At 41.6% G+C, this 18019-nt stretch overlaps 1 protein-coding gene across 1 annotated transcript in view; it reads left to right on the top strand.

Annotated features, from left to right (window-relative positions):
• Positions 1 to 18019, top strand: part of GABBR2 (gamma-aminobutyric acid type B receptor subunit 2) — a 1245145-nt gene that overhangs the window by 949741 nt on the left and 277385 nt on the right. Inside the window, exon 13 of the mRNA XM_019509192.1 lies at positions 6319 to 6441. Coding sequence (XP_019364737.1) covers positions 6319 to 6441 — 123 coding nt within the window. The remainder of the gene's footprint in view (positions 1 to 6318; positions 6442 to 18019) is intronic.

Raw genomic sequence — 18019 nt, 5'->3', positions numbered from 1 at the left:
TCCCCCCCTCCCTCTCATTACTTTAGTTTCTGTTTCCCTGCAGGAAAGCCCAGCTTGAGCTTCGAAACTCAAAACGTTTAAAAAATTTTGAAACATTTTGACTTGCCTCATTTCATTTCAAGTCTGTTTCGAAGCTCTCTGTTTCATTTTGATTTTGCTGTTTCGAGCTCAAAACAAGTTGAAACAGTGTCAAAACAAAACTGCCAGTGAAATTTCACACAGCCCTATTAGCCATGATCTCTGGTAAGACCCTGTTCTAGACTTGGGTGCATAAAGCATAAATTATCATGAAAGATAACATATTTAGCAGCTTCATCCCTCCACCTCTCCTGGTGAGCCTGTACCACTGTGCAGAAAACGAATTCAAGGTTTATGGGGCCAAAATGAGAGAGCAGATAAGTGGAAGCATTCCTGTATAGTGTAGTAGTTAAGATGCCCAGCTAGCCTGGGGGAGTTCTGGCTTCTGGCCCCTAAGTTTTTTATTAAACAGTCATTAGATAAAATGCTATTGATTTCAGCAGCCCTTAGGTGACTGAGTAGGGATTAGATACTTAAATATCTTTCAGGATCTAGGGGTGCAGACAGAAGTGACAATTTTCACTGGATCTGGCCACAGAAAGCAGTCTATAGCTGTGACCAAACACAATTTCATGGCAGACAGCTTCAAAAATGGTCAACCCAGTGAAAATCTGACCCCTCATTGCATGAGATATCAGATAAAGATGTTTCAAAATGTAGTGTGTTTTGTAATTTGTTTCTACAAAGCTCCCAGCCTGTTGCTGTTTCCAGAATGGGAGGGGGAAAAGGGAGCAGAGGGAGTTCAGTCTGGGGGGGTTTCAGCCCCACCCCCCAGGGGGTGGGATATGTGTATTGGATGAGGTGATGGGGGAACTCGAATCCATCCACCCCACTCTTCAGCACCAGCTGGGGAAGCCCAAGAATGAGATCCCTCTGCTGCCTTTCCCCCCTCCCATCCTGAAAACAGCCAGCCCTGGCAGAGATTTGGGGCTGTTGTTATGGGAAACTGGCTGCAGTTTCCCAGCTGGCAGCTAGATTCTCCTCCCCCCTGGAACCAACAGTGAACTTCTGTTTGGTCTGGGATAACCGTGTAACTCAGGACGCTTTGCAAAAATAGTTCTGAGTTGCAGCTTGGAACTACATTTCTCTCTGCACCCTAGGTCTTGGATGGAGTTTCTGGATCCCAATTGGGATTAAATGTGAACTAAGTGCTGACCTGCTCAGTCCTGTCAAAACAGGATAGTTTTATATATACTGGGCACTTCTGCATGTGCATTTGATCCAAGTTCAGTTTACTTGCAAGTAAGCCACTTGCAAGTAAACACTTCTGGGCAGACTCCATGGTGACCGCCTCTGCTACAGCCAGAGGGTCTTCCACTTGGTTGTGCTCCAGGCTGTTGTGGACAACCGTGGCACCTTCATGAATGTGAGTGCCAGCTGGGTGACCATGGCCCACAACACCTATGTGTTCTGCAACTCTGCCCTGCTAGCCCTGGTGGAGAGTGGCTACTTCATGCTGGGGATGATTGTGGTTGATGATGGTGATCCACGGTACCCAGAAGTCCTTAACCTTTATGTGGCACTGCTGCGCTGCCCAACCTCTCACATCTGGCCTAACAGCCCCTCATACACATGGACATTGGAGCACACACCCCTCATGAAATCCCAGTGCACCTCTGCATTCACCCCACAGCTCCACAAGGTCACCACTCTCCTCCTGTGACCAGTTGGGGCCCTGGTTGGCGGGCACTACTGTGGGTGATGTCGAGGCCATCAGGGCTCCAGCACAAGCTATCCAGGCCTCTGTGCAGCTGTCCCTGGGCAGTTGCCTGCAGTGCTTAGCACAGGGGCATGGTATGGGATTGGGAGCTGCATAGTGAGGCAATGCCCCATAGCAACAGCAGGCTCTGGGCAGGTTCCTGGGGGTGGGCTGCAGGCAGCTGGAGCTGGCACCAGTGGCCAGGAGCTTCCTGCAGCTGGGCCTTGGTGGTAGCAGGCCTGCCAAGAGCCTGGAGCACCCTGAAGCCCTGGATGACTTGGGCCTGGCAGCTGCGTGGCACTGGCTGGCAGGCCAACTCTCAGGATCTCAATATTGCGCTGTTAGACAGGAGGGTGTGACACAATTGCACATATACAAACACACACATCAATTAGGCACATACACACACACTACCAACTCAGACACATACAAATCCAAACCAGCCTAGGCACATGCATACCTATCACTAATTCAAGCCCATACACACTACACACACCAAAAATTAGACAACAGTCAGTTGTCAATACCCACACACTCCGCACATGGATCACTAATTCGTATATCATGCACACAATAAGATATATATGTGTATTCACCAGTTCACACCCATACCACCCACCTACACATACAGGTGAGTTCCTAACTTGGATGGTACAGTATATATGTGTGTGTTTGGGGTACTTGGGATACCTAGGGGAAGGTTAAGGTGAGAGAGAAAGGGTAAGGAGTGAAAATTGCTGGAACCAGGATTAGAACTGGTGGACTAGAGAGAAGCTGGGCTGAAGAACTGAGGCTTGGGGTTACTTAAAGTCAAGTGGCCCCAGGGTTACTCGAGGTCACTGGTACAAGGGGAAAAGCCCAGTGGCAAGGAGGAGACAGCCAGGAAAGAGAGACAGGCTGAAACCTGGGAGCTTGGGGCTGAGAACAGAGGCAGAGAGCTGGGAGCTTGGGGGGCAGATAAGTGGCGGCAAGGAGGAAAGAGTCAGGAAACAGACAAAAACCCAACTCAGGGTTTCAAAATAACAGGTTTATTAAACAGACTACACAGCCCCATGAAGTTATTGGTTCACACACACACACTCTCACACAATGGCAGCAGTGGAAGAGTTGGAGTCCAGGTAAGGAAGAGAAACAGAGTCCAAGTAGAGAGGGATAGAAAAAGTCAGAAATGGTTAGGGAAGTAGAGGGAATGCATTTTAAAAATAAAAAAAAGAAAAACTGGGGGTTTTGCTACAGTGGCAGGGCTGCCTAGGAACAAATCTACTCCTGGTTGGCATCTACACATGCATTACTGCACAGTAACTAATCACAAGTAAAGTTGCTACTTGTATTTGCAGGTAGAAAATTTACTAATGAGTAGTATCATTTACTGTGCAGTAAGTGTGCACACGTGTAGACGCGTGTGCTTACTACTTAGTAAACTCCACTACTGCACAGTAAAGCATCTTCTGTAGATGTACCCACAGAGTTGCAGCTGCAGATGCCTGGGGACTTTTAGACCAGGGCTAGAAATTAAACATAAATTGGTATAAGTGATCGGAAACTGGTTCAAATCTGTAACACAACAGAAATGCAATGCACATAAACCGCTTTCAAAATGGCCAAAACCAGTTTAAGATAAACCTATATGGATGTATTATCAGACTTAACTGATTTAGATTAAATTGGCTTATTGAACTTCTGTCCCAGAGCCCCTCCAGATTCAAGTTAACTCACAGACCCCCAGCATCTAAGGATGCTTTGCACCTCCCCCACAAGCCCCCCTTCACATGGTGGGCAGGCTAGCCTTGACCCAAGCTGTCTGGTCCAACCAAGCAGGGAGGTATGCTTTAGCACCCCCCAACTTCTGGACTGGACCACTGCAGGCATGTGGCTGCATTTCTAGAATCAAAAGTGAATGTCTGTTCACTTGCATATTGATTCAATCTACGCAGCTTAGACAACCTATGAAGACTGAATCGACGCAGCCTCTGGCTTTTTGACTGTCTGTGCTTAGCCTTAAATTCAAATGTGGAGAATTCACATCTCCAGGATTTGGCATCATCTGGGTGTGGGTTGTCAGGATTACAGTTTTGGACTATGGCATCTATATTCCATTTAAGTCCCACTCGGCATGTGCACATGTGCATTAAAGTGCTGTAATTACAGCACATTAAGTATAGTACCTATAATATCAGGTACTAACTTAATGCACCATAATCAGTGCTACTGTGCAATAATGCCAGTACATGTCATATATTATGTGATGCTAATGCGTAGTAGATTAATTCTACTGTGCATTGTCACAGCTTTCTCTGTGACATGCTAATGCGCAATATAATTAGTCTACTGCACTTTTAATGTCTCATGTAGACATGCCCACTTAATACTTTTTAGATATGGCCTTCTGTGCCTATTGTCACAAATCCCACTGGAGATGCACATCTGTAGTGAGGGGTAGTCCATTGTCAATGTGTTACCAATGTTCCACTTAGCCCTATTTTGAGGACTTAGGTGGGCCTTAAGTAGAACTCAGATTTGGAATGCTCTTCTACCTAATCTTTCCATTAACATCACTTAGGGTACGACAATTATCTTACAATGGGTCCTACCTAAAGGGCAGGGTATAGTCATGCTACCCAAAGATTGGAGAAGAAACTAAATGTGCCTGAGAGCCACATTTCAGTCTCTGCTTCCCCCTTTAGTTCAGAGGGGGGAAATGAACTTCATTAGCTGTTTTATTGGTGTAGTTTCTCTTCATTTAAATCTATTTTTTGACCAGTTGTGCAAAAGTGGAATAAAACAGAGTATCATCCAGTTGCCACCTGTTTTGCTCTGTGTTTCCATCTATGAAAAGTGTATATTCTTTTACTCCTCCATATTCTCCAAGTGAGTAAAAAGCAAAAATCATGTTGTGGCCCATTTATTATACAAACATTAGAAATGTAGATTTTAATAAGAAAAAAATGGCAATAGCACATCAGGTAACTTCATTTTCATTACGTGAAGGACTTAGCATCAGGTAATGATGGTAAGTCTCCAAATGGTTTCCATACTGAATCCAGGAGCTTAATGTGGAACGGAATGTGGTATGGTAGGCTTCTCTACAGTGGATAATTTGTTTCTCTGAATAATATTAAAAATAGGGACTTTAAGAAGTTTTGCTCATCTGTATATTTCTAGTTACTAGTCTTTTAAAATAATGTTGCAAATATATGTAAGTTGTGAAATGACTGTTTTGGAAACAGTTTTATCCCTGATATTTCAATGGAAATGGATTACATGTATAATAATAGAAAAGTTTACAGTGTGAATTAAAAGTAACAAAACAAACTGTAAACTTTAAGGATAAGTTTATGAAAGGTTTTTATTTCCAAATGACAAAAAATGAAATTGTATATACACCTCTTCTTGCAGCTTGATAGAAACTCACTGTAAAATAGATTTTATTATAGGCTGGTTTAGGAGATCAGCCTGTTATTCACAGTTCCTAATATATGACTTTATTTTAACATGCCAAACTTTAACCATATGGATTGAAATTTTCCAGACCAGGTGTCTGTTTGAGTACTTTTTTATTGGTACAATTTCAGCCAAAACAAATCAGCTGTTTCTAAGGAAAAGGCCACAGAAAGTACATACTCTTTTCCATGTATTAAAATATTGTAGCAATGTTTGCTTTAAGCACTGAATAAGACAAGGTCCTCTAGAAAAAAAAAAGGTGCTATGATCATGATTTGTAAATCAAAGTCATAATTCATACACATAGAACTATGGTTGCCAAGAGTATTGGTTTGATGCTTTCTTATTTCTGAGTGCTTGACTTCGCAACTTTAACGGTGTTCTTTTAGCATGGTTTTGTGTGTGTAATACCAGAAAATATGTATAAACTATATTAGAGTTCAGTAAAGCTATCTGCAAGTTTTAGTTTTTTATTTTGCAACGGAACTCTTTTCTAATGAAGTCAAGACACACAACAATTGAAGTTGAATGTTTTGTATTCCATGTGCAAAAGGTATATTTGTCTCCTTAGCCTCCTTGAAAAAGTGCTCAGCATTTAAAACTTTCCAAAACCAAATCCTCTTTCACTTGAGGCCAAGCAAATGTTTCATCTGCAACTGTGAAAGTTATGAGCAAGTGAAAATGGGATCTCTTAATGGAAGAAGAATTACTACTTTAACTATAGCTTTGCTATAGGGAGAACTGCAATGAATATCCTTCTATAGGTGCACCCAAACATATAGCAGTTGATATTTACTGTAGAAACTTCTTCAGTTTCTGGGATTCTGAAACTGAGCATTAGTAAGTATCGAGTCCTCACAACCTCCTTCTAAAGTGTTTCTGTGATCTTTAGACACTGCACATAAACAGGAGATGAAACTACTGTATCATGTAAAATTACCTCCTGATTTCATCTTCTGATATTTCTGGTAAACCTTTCTCTATACATTATTAACAAGCCTATTTATCAACAGTACATTTATTTTGCTACATTTGAGAGAGGCTCTGCAGGAATCTCAGTCATGGGAATGCCCTTTTTTGCTTTATTTTTGTCACTCCAGATCATTAAGGACCAGAAGTTGCTGGTGATAGTTGGAGGGATGCTGCTGATTGATCTTTGCATCTTGATTTGCTGGCAGGTAGTGGATCCCTTAAGAAGGACAGTGGAAAAGTACAACATGGAGGTATGTCATGCACTCCCAAGTAATGCTTACCAGTGTATTAATATCTGCTTCTGCAGCTTTCAGGTTGACCTAGTTCAGGATGCATGAGAATATATTAAAAACATCACAGAGTTTTTGGAAAATAAAGCAAAAATGAAATTACCAATGATAGAAAGACATCCTATCTATATTCTAAATAAGGTGCTGCATCTGTCACTTTAAGAGGTTTTGAATGAAATAATGCTGTAAACACAGGAGGTTTCTCTGCTAAGAGTCTTTAAGAGATGCTGTTGCAATAAATAATAGATTATCAGAACCCATTAGCAGATTTCAGTAAGAACTCATGCAAGATAAGTGCAAGAGAGGTCACTGCTTAGACTGCATTCTTATTGCAGATGTTCAGGAATTGTATTACCTTTATCTATATTTACTCTCAATAATAACACACGCCCACATGCACACTCATTAACATGTACCCTTATTGCTTCCATTTTACTGTCATTCCCAGAGAGGTCACACTGGAGTTATCAATTGTCAGGAGACTAATTACATAACAGCACCTGTGCCTAGTTTCCAGAACTATTGTATTTTCCTTGACGATAGATTCTGGAAGTAGGAGAATGGTCTCAAGAAATATAGGGTCCTCACTGTGACGAAGAGAAAAAAATTGCACATATACTTTCTGTATGAAAGTCAGCATGTTTGGAAGTGCCTGAATTTACACCTAGCACATCACTAGGAAATAGAGATGTAATAACTTATCCAGAAGTGATTTTATGTTGGTCAATATTTACTTTTCTGGAAGAAAGAAAATTATATTACCATCAGTGCCAGTAGTACCTGTAAGACTAAGTCTGAGAGCTTATTCCATTATTTCTATATTGCATCATTTTTTTGTGAACGGGTTGTAGGGGGTTTTTTGGGAAGGAAGCATGATTTGTTTCTCTTTTAGGTAGATATTTTTAAAAACATTTTAGAGAAGTGTCTCCTAAAAAGTTAGATGTGCTCTTCCTATTGGAGTATTTTGGAGCTGCCAGCAGTTCTCTCAACTGTTCACAAGAGGTTACATTTTCCTTTTTAAAAGGTTGAGTCCAGATTCTATTCCTCCCCCTAAGACGTCCAAGTTGTTTTTGCCCTTAGCACAACTGACACATCTTAGCTCAAATAACACATCTTACCTCATGAAAGAGCTCCTATTCAAACTGGAGAGACATCATCCTCCCATTCTCTCAACAGGCAGCTTAATTTCAGCATCCAACCTAATCCAGTTTGCTCAGAAAGGAGACGTCCTTTTGGGAACCAGCTCTCTCAGAGAGAAGATACTATTCTCTACAAAGACCCACCCATCTTTTACCTAATAACCTAGTAATTTGGGCACCTGCCCAGGAGATGAAAGATCTGGATTTAGCCCCCTCTCATCTGAGGTAGTTTGAATCCACATTTCTCATATCTTAGAAGAGTGTCCTTATGTGCAGACTGTGAGCTAAGTAAGGATGAGGTACCTACCCCTCCTTCCTATTGACCATTGGATCAAAAGGAAGACAAGAGTCACTGGGACCAAAAGAAGAACATGCAAGGTGGAGCCTAATTCAGCAGCTCAGTGGTAAAGACCTTTTCTTGGAAGGCAGGGAGCCCTGGATTGTGGTCCCTCTTCCAGTTCCCAATGCATTCTGTGCATTTTCCCCAGTGACTGTTCAGTGCAAAAAGCATAATCATCACTGAGAGTAGGGACTAGAATCCAGGGCTCTCTCTCATCCAGGAAAAAGGTTGTCCTTAGTGGGCTACTTAGTTAAACACTGCCTTGTAAGGCCCTTTCTTTGCAAGTGGGAGATGTAGATTCCAGCCCCTCAGGTCAAGTGCCCACTGACTAGGCCATTGACCAAAAGATAACCTAGCTCTCCTCTTTTCCATTCCCAATTGGCATGATTTTTCTCAGTCTAAAGAATCATGAGCTTACTTGGAGTTATGAGCTTCCTCGATGGGTTGGATCTAGGTGGTAATAGATGCTTGGGTGGCTTTTCTGTATTGCTTCTGAGCATGGAAAAGTAGTCCAGGACTAGTCTGGTCTAAAATGGAGGCCTGTGAGAACCTAGGCTTCTTCGCAGTTTTTTTTTGGTCTGATGTGCCTGGGTGAATTTAGTGACTTGAATGGTTAAAGGCCACATAAGTGCATCTTAGTTGTCTTAGAGGTAGAATAGCATCTAAGACTTAAGCCTTCGGCAGGTGTATCAGTAAAGGTGCAATAGGATCTGCTGTATGATCCCCACATTCATGCTTTCTACCATGCCACATGTGCATGGCAGGAGGCATGATTATGGAATGGAGCATCAGATCCCACTACACCTTATTGCCAGTGCAGAAGGAGCCCAGGATCACTTTGCTACTCCCAACAAGTAGCAAACTTCTCTGGTTGGGAGCCCCCCCATCAGCTAGCATGAGCTCCCAGGGCTGGGAGCCTGCATCTGCTGATGGAGCTCCCAGCTGTGCCCTTGCAGGTAGGAGCCCCAGCCTGGCCATAAATTCAGTTAATGTCATGGAAAGAAGTAGGAACCAGCCACAAAGTTAGTACACATTTTTGTGTAGTAAGCTTGTGGTATACTTCTTGTTTTATCATGCCATTAATTGCATTAACATGTGGCCAGGTAACAAATTAAGACACAATTAACTGGTTAATCACATCTTAAGTATAACATATGCCAGGGGGCTTAGTCTGCAAGTCTTTTGGTAGTGAAGAAAACCTTGACTAGACCTGACTGAATGTGACTAAATTTATTTTATGCAGAAACATCTCCTTGAATCTGCGGGAAGTCTGAAACAATAGCTAAGTGTCAACCACCTCATTCATTAATGTAAGAGCTGACCAATGATAGTTTAAATGTCAGCATCACTAACTATTCTGTTGCTCATCAAAGCATATAAAAACAAGGAAGTATAATGTGATGAATGGCTACAATTATCCTGATTTGGTACCACTCATGGGTGGACTTGAGAGATAATAGCCTTTATTTTTGCTCCTTAAGAACCCAAGACTGAAGAACCCAGGAGTGTCCACTGGTGTAAGATGTTTCACTAAAGAAAAAAATAACAAGGTTGCCACTTGGCAAAAATAACTGTGAAGTAATATTTTAAACTGGAAAATTGGTGTCTATTTCAGTTTTAAATAATAAAGTAATTTTTATTTGAAAAGTTCTTAAGAGTCAACATGGAATATGCATGTCCATAAAATACAAATTTGAGGGAACAGTTTAAAAATATAATTGAATTTCAAATATATACCTGTTTCTTTAGAAACCCCCATGAGGGCGAGAATAAGGTATGACTGGTTAACTTTTCTTGACGTGGATCTTGGGTTTCAGCAGTCTGGGAAATTACTATGACTGAATGAAAATGTCACAGTGGTCAAAATAAGATTAACACATTCTCTGAAGTGTTTTACTGGTCTGTTCCCTTCACAGAATAATAGGAAATTTTCCCTCGGAAATTAGAATCAGAATTATTAAATTAGCTCTATTTAGTCTATTTAAAGGTAGACACAATTAAGTCGTCATTTAGCCCAAGAAGCCTGAGTGCTGATATAACTATGGAGACTTAGTCCATTCAGTTCTGGGTGTAACAAATGTTTGTATAATATAGATATGCACTTTATTATGAAGCAAGTATGATAACTGATATTTCAGCAGGTATTTGTGCCTTTGATCTTTTTGGTCTCTGCCCCAAGTTCATGCCATAGCTCAACAAACAGAAACAGGAATTAGTTTGCAGACTAATAGTTTACAGGCCTTAATAGAGGGTTGTTCTCCCTCTAGTGACTGGAAAAAAATAGTACATTTTCGTCAGGTTTGTCAATATTAGCAGGTTGTGGCTTTTGGGGACCATGACTGCAGCATCTCTACTTCTCTTGCCTTCAAAAATACAGGAAAATGTCAGAAAATGAAATGTGACTCAGAAAAACTAAATTATAGGTGAATCATAGTCTTTTATCAATAATTAAGTAGGGTCAAACAAGCACTCCTAGTGCAAATGAAAGTTTGACCATCTTCAGTGGATTGGGATCACTCTCATTGATCACTTATTCTTTGTTTCCTTCATTTGTTCCTTCTTCACAAAGCATGTGTGGGGGTTTGCTTTTTGAAACAAGCAAAAAAATGACATTTGTCCTTACACGTACACAGATATTATTCTAAAACTGATGAATTGTCATTGTACATTGTTATTGCTCCCTAATGTTGTTTTCTTCCATGTTATTTATTCATTCTAATTTTTAGGTTTTAAAAGATACTGATATATGCAATTAAAAGTTTAATTAAAAAATAAGTGAAAAATGAAATATTTATGGAGACATACAGAAATTATTTGTTTAGTGTGTCAGTTGCCAGTTCTGTCTAGTATTTTCAGTGAAAGGGCAGTAAGGGTGACATTCTGTTCTTCCTGGTTCTCTAAGTGGTCATGTTTTGGTGTGTCTGCATGCCATTTTGGTCATCTAAATGCAAAAATGCCACATACTTACTGGTTGGAATTCTGTTTCTGGCCGCATTCACTTGTGCTCATGAATGACTTTGTAAGCAGGGATATGGATGGTAATAAAATAAAAAACAGAAATCCCATTTTTCCCCCTTCAATAGTGCAGTTGCTGTAGCTCTCAACTAGGAGACCAGAGATTCTAGGTACCGTTCATGCAAAGTATATTTGATCCTGTGTCTTTCTGACATTCTAGCCTAGTATACTAAAATCCATAGACTAAGCAACCCTTTCTCCAGTGTTCTTGTTTAAGTTGATACTAACATCGCCACTGGAAGAAATTAATAGAGGACAATTCAGGGTCAAGTTTCTCTCTCTCTGAGACAAAACCCAGGCCCCACTTCTTTCCAGGCCAGCAGCCACCTCACTGAGGCACACACCCCTGGTAGGTTTACATGACTGTAAGCAATGGTACTGACTAGTAAGCTTGCAGATCCCTTCTAGAAGTAGGGCTTGTGACAGAACAGAGGCGGTGGACTTTTTCTAAAACAAAAACAACTGCTTGTCCTTTGAGATCTCATAGACAAGAATGTAAGACTGTTCTAGGGCTTCCTCCTAAAGGCACAGAATAGCTGACCATCCCGAGAGAGAGTCAGAGGATGTTTTCTAGACTCCTTGAGTCCTCTACTGGTAGAAAAATAAGTCTGTTCAATACTGAGAGTGACCTTTTGAGATTTACACCCCAAAAAGTTGACCACATTCTTTTCATATAGAAAACACCTATAGGCCACATATAGGATCAGAGAGAGACTCCTGAGTATCCATCTTCTAAAGGAAAGAAGGTTTAGGTATGCTTTTCTAGACTTCCAGGGTCACCTGAAAAGGACCATGATACCCAATATCCAGTAAAACATCACAGCAAAGGGGCCAGTCTAAATGCCAGAGTGATGTAACCTGGTCCTGTGGAGAGGTCACCTCATCTTCAGCACTGCAATTTACATACAAGGGACAGTGAAGAAAGCAGACTTGCCAAGACATCAAGAGGTTTTGATACCAGAAGCATAATTGATTCTTATGTGAATCTCTTTGTTTCCACTCAAAGCACAAAGGGATAGCTCTTCAATAAAGAGAGGCTAGTGGTTATTACAAACCAAGATAAGCTGTCTAAAAGGATGCCATGTGTCTTTGCTCTCCATTACAGAGTGTGATCCAGAAGATTAAAGAGAAGGAAGCCATGCCATTCTCCTAACCACATATTATATTGACCAAAAGGCCATAGCACTCAGTTGCCTGTACACTTACATTCTAGCTCTTCTGAATTTCTTACAAACAGGCCTAGATTTAAAACCAGTCTTTCCATAATCCATCTTACATCTTCCTGTAAAAAATGTAGCATTCTATAGCATGAAGTCTTATTCAACTTTCTAATGGATTACTCAATGGCATGTAGATGGATTAAGGGAAGCATTTCAACCTCAGACAGTGGTCAGACCTATGCCATCCTGGCATCTGACTACAGTGATGCAAACTCTTTTCCATTCAGACTGGGAGGATTATATGAAAGTAAGTCTAGAAGGGACTTCATAAGGTCACCTAGTGCGGGGGTGGGCAAAATGCGGCCCACGGGCCAGATGTGGCCAGCCAGGCCATTCTATCTGGCCCGCGGGGCCCCTAAAAAATTTAGAAAAAGTAATATTTTTCTGCCCTTGGCTGCCTGTCATGTGGCCCTCAATGGCTTGCCAACACTCAGTAAGCGGCCCTCCACCCAAAATAATTGCCCACTCCTGATCTAGTGCAACCCCTTGCTCAGGGAAACATCATCCATAACTAAACAATCCCAGCCAGATGCATGTCTAACCTGTTCTTGAAAATATCCAGGAACAGAGATTACACCATTTCTCTAGGTAGCCTGTTTTAATGCTTGGCCGCCCTCATAGTCAGGAAGTTCTTCCTAATCTCCATCCTAATTTTCCTCTGCTGCAGTTTGATACAGCCATAGAAAACTTAATTCCCTGAATTTTACCTCAAAGAACATGTAATTCACTATATTGTACCTTAAAGTCAAAATATCTAAGATACAAGATCAATTATACCTCTCTCAAAGGCAAAGTTCAAAGGCCACCATCATCCCGTGAAGCACTGGAAATTGGTATAGTTTTCATTTGGTTCAAAGTCATAACACCCAAACAAAAAACCCCTACATACTAAATGTGCAGAAAGCTCATAAGATTTCACTTAGTAGATTGACTCTTAAAAATGGCATAAGCCAGACCTTGTTTATCTTTCATGCATCTAAGAGGCTTGTCCATAACCCTGTAACTGCAGACCAGGAGGAAGCAAGCACACCAGGTGCTTTACAGCTGAGTGAGTTGGATGCTAGTATTTTTTCCAATAAATATTAAATACAGGGTACAGTGGGCCAGCTTCAAGAGAAGGGCTGGAGAGCGCCTGGCCTGTAGCCTGATGGCTACAACACTTTGTTAGGAAGCAAAGGGCATATGCCCAGGACCCCTCTGAATGAGAGAGCCTAGACTTTCAACTATTTAGGTCAATGTCAGTGTGAGGGTCTGTTCCCTTGCTGCCTCCACCCACAATTTTACTTCCAGAAAGTATGATTTCAGTGTAGTCTGAAAATCTTAATAAGTGTTAATAGTGTTGAAGTGTTATTGTAGCTGTGATTGTCCAGGACAAAAGCAAGGGCAAGAATTTTTGAGGTTGATACCTTTTTATTGGACCAACTGCATGACTAAGATAGTCTTAAACAAGCTTTTGGGTATTACAGTAACCTGGAGGTCTCAAGGGTACTCTGATACCTGAAAGCTTGTCTAAGTCTATCCTAACTATGTAGCTGGTCCAATAAAAGATATCACCCACAGAAATTCTTGCCTCTTGCATTAATCGGTGTTGATAATTTTAAGTAAAGATTCACCTTTTTCAGTCCTCCTTACTTCTTCTTCTCTACTGATTTTTCCTTATTGCTGATTACATCCTGAAAGTTCTTGGACCAGCCGAGAGATCAAGATTCAGAAGGGTACGCTGCGTGCTTGTTCCTTTCTTTCCCAGACTACCCTTCCCCAAATCTGCCTCACCTAAGATAAGTCCATGTTAGAAAAATTGCCCCCCCAAATCATTTTTAGTTACACTTGCCAATTTGTTAAAATCAGTGTTCTACAGAGTTGGTTTGATTTTAGGAAAGTTCTTGCAGAAAGAAAGTCCCGGTAGGAAGATCCAAAACACTGCTTGTCAGGTAAGTTTCTGACAGAAAAAAATGCCTGATTTCTTCCCAGCTCAATCCCTTGACTATGAGGCAGCTATCGGTTAAAGAATCTTGAACATGTCTTAGTTAGGTTTATTCCCAGTAAGAGTGAAATCAAAATTCAAAGAGAGAAGGGCAATTTAAGAAGTGACCAGTCTACGAGCCCAGGACAACCTGTGCTGATGTGAATCTCCAGGTGCCTGTACATGAGCTGGAAGGGTGCTCGAATGCACTGTAATTACAGTGTGCTGGAACATACTCGATTAATCAAGTCTGCTGGAGCATGGTAATTATTGTACTTCAGTCAGCCTCTGCATCTCATGTATTAGCACCCCTGCACTTCAAAATGGTGGTGGGGCACTTTAACTAAACTCATTCAACGCGCTTTAGATAAAGTGACCCCCCCACACCACCATTTTGAAGCATGGGAACACTGATACACAAGATGCTCTGGGCACTTTAATTAGAGCGGCTCTCAGAGCACATGTAAACAGGCCCTTCTTGACTACACCCAAGCTAAAGAAAGAATTCTGGTACCTTTTAGGTCTTGCTTATACGCAAAGTCCTATCAGTTGCACAAAAGGTGTTCTTTTATATTGATTTAATTACCCAATACAAACATGCATGTGTAGACTGGCTGATTTCAGTTTGGCCTAGTTTCAGTGTGATTAGCTATACCAGAATAAGGGTGCTTTAAACCAAAATACAAGTGTCAGAGGTTTTGCATCTGCCAAACTACATCAGTTTAAAATCACACCCGGAGCCAAGCTGCATATGTAGCCAAACTCTGAGTATTTCCTCTCAGCAGGTTCAGTGGCACCAAGCCTGAAGGAGTTAATGTGGCCTGCTTCCACAGGAATATGCTCAAATTATTCTGGTTATCTCAGTGAACCAGACACAAAATGTTTATAAACAGCTGAGCCTCTCTCTCCATGTAAGGCTGTTCCTGAGGTGGTGGCTGAAGAAATGAATAGTAGAGGGAGACCTTTTAGCTCTTTCTTCTCCCCAGTGGATAACCTTGATTAAGAATGCAATTCTGGAATTAGCTCAGGGGACTAATTCAGGGTCATTGGTCAATGAGAAAGAAAACATCCTATTAGCTGACTAGAAATGGAGATGGTGAGATTTTTCTTCTTTTATTTTCAACAAAACCTTAAACTGTGTTTACATTACAAGTGTTTTGCTGGCATAGGAATTCCAGCATGGGCAACATGCTCCTAATATGAACACAATATATCCACAAAGTTTTTCTTTTCCCCGGGGTTGTAAAGTCACTAATCGTAGAAAATAATCATACCACCTGCTACACAAAGTAAGCTACGCCAATAAAGCATCGTTGTGTTGCTTTAACTGTCTTCTTTGGAGCTTTCTAATACCATAGCTGTGTTACTTGGGTGTGATGTCTCTTTACACTCCTCATTGACACAGCAATGACAGAAGTAGCCTGCAGTAAAGTCTGGACTCATTCCCAGTGTAACACTTTTCCCCTACAGTGGAAATTCTCTCTCTTCATATTTGCACAGAAAAATGTCTGAACCTTAGGAATCAGTATTTAGTTAAAAGGGAGGCTGAAGCACTTCAGGGTGCCTTGAGACACTAAAGTCCAACATATAAGTGTTTTATGTGTTCACAGTTACCTCCTCAGCTGTTGTGTGAAGAAGGGCCTGAAAACAAGGTAAGTTTCATGCAGCCAGAGAGAATGGGAGACTACAATAGAAAGACAAACTCTGTTGCTAGACAACTAGGATACTTACCTGGCAGATGGAGCCCTGGGTTCCAGTCCTTTCTCGCAAAAGTTTTTTTTTGCATTTTATCCTGTAACTCAATTGTAAACACATAAACAGTCTTAAGAGCAGGAACTGAAATCCAAGACCATCTTTACATGTGTTCTGGGGGTGGGAGGAGGCACTTCAATAAGAGTGCATCTGAGAGCGTCTCTAATCAAAGCACCTGCAGCATCTCATGTATTTAGCACCCCATGCTTCAAAATGGCGATGGGAGTCCTTTAACTAAAGCTCATTTGATGAGCTTTAGTTAAAGTACCCTCATTGCCATATTGAAGCACAGGGATGCTTAATACATGAGGAGCAGAGGCTGCTAGAATGCACTAATTTGCATGCTCCAGCAGAGTCTGTTCCAATGTGCTGTAATTACAGCATGTTGGAGCAGCATCCCTGCATGTATACAGGCACCCCAAGACTTCACATATTCAGGGGAGTGGCTACAGAGTCATTCTCCCCTCTCTCAACTTGTGTTCTTTGCTGCACAGTGGCACAACTTGGTATGACTACTGCAGCTCAGTTTCACAAAAAGGTGAGAGGCCCTCAGTTATGAAGGAACAGGTTAGGAACTATTTAGAAAAGCTAGACATGTACAAGTCCATGGGGCTGGATGCAATGCATCTGAGGGTACTGATGGAGTTGGCTGATGTGATTGTGGAGCCGATAGCCATTATCTTTGAAAACTCATGGCTATTGGAGGAAGTCCCAGATGATTGGAAAAGGGCAAATATAGTGCCCATCTTTAAGAAAGGGAAGAAGGAGGATCCAGGGAACTACAGACCTGTCAGCTTCACCTCACTCCCAGAAAAATCATGGAGCAGATCCTCAAGGAATCCATTTCTAACCACTTAGAGAAAAAGAAAGTGATCAGGAACAATCAGCATGGAGTCACCAAGGGCAGGTCATGCCTGACCAACCTGATTCCCTTATATGATAAGATGACTGATGCTTTGGATGCAGGGAAAGCAGTGGACATGATATACCTTGACTTTAGCAAGGCTTTTGATACGGTCTCCCACATCATTCCTACAAGCAAGCTAAGGAATTATGGACTGAATGAATGGACTGCAAGGTAGATAGAAAACAGGCTGGATTGTCAGGCTCAGTGGGTAGTGATCAATGACTAGATGTCTCATTGGTAGCTAGTATCAAGTAGAGTGCCCCAGGGGTTAGTCTTGGGGCCAGTTTTGTTCAATATCTTCATTAATGGTCTGCAAGATAGGATGGAGTGCGTCCTCAGCAAGTTCATGGATGATACCAAGCTGTGGGGAGTAGTAGATACTCTGAAGGGTAGGGCTAGGATTCAGAGTGGCCTAGAAAAATTGGATGATTGGCCCAAAAGAAATCTTATGAGGTTCAAAAAGGACAAGTTTTTAGCATTTAGACTGGCCCCTTTGCCAATCTATGGATGTCATCATCACTGTAATGTTTTAATGGATATTGGGTATCATGGCCCTTTTCAGGTGACCCTGGAAGTCTAGAAAAGCATACCTAAACCTTCTTTCCTTTAGAAGACCTATACTCAGGAGTCTCTCTCTGACCCTATATGTGGCCTATAGGTGTTTTCTACACTAAAAGAATGTGGTCAACATTTTGGGGTGTAGATCTCAAAAGGTCACTCTCAGTATTGCACAAACTTATTTTTCTACAAGTAGAAGACTCAAGGAGTCTAGAAAACATCCTCTGACTCTCTCTCGGGATGGTCAGCTATTCTGTGCCTTTAGGAGGAAGCCCTAGAACAGTCTTACATGCTTGGCTATGACATCTCAAAGGACAAGCAATTGTTTTTGTTTTAGAAAAAGTCCACCACCTCTGTTCTGTCACAAGCCCTACTTTTGAAGGGATCTGCAAGCTTACTAGTCAGTACCATTGCTTACAGTCATGTAAACCTACCAGGGGTGTATGCCTCAGTAAGGTGGCTGCTGGACTGGAAAGAAGTGGGCCCTGGGTTTTAGCTAGGGACCTTTGTCTCAGAGAGACAGAAACTTGACACTGAATTGTCCTCTATTAATCCTTCATTTAGGACAGAAAAATCCCATGCACTATTACTGGCGAGGGACTACCTGGCTAAGCAGCAGCTCTGCAGAAAAGGCCCTGGGGGTTA

This window comes from Gavialis gangeticus, unplaced genomic scaffold (assembly GCF_001723915.1).
Source record: "Gavialis gangeticus isolate Ggan-Ray unplaced genomic scaffold, GavGan_comp1, whole genome shotgun sequence".
Lineage (NCBI taxonomy): Eukaryota > Metazoa > Chordata > Crocodylia > Gavialidae > Gavialis > Gavialis gangeticus.
Note: the sequence above shows the minus strand (reverse complement) of the source record. Positions and strands in the feature narration are given on the sequence as shown.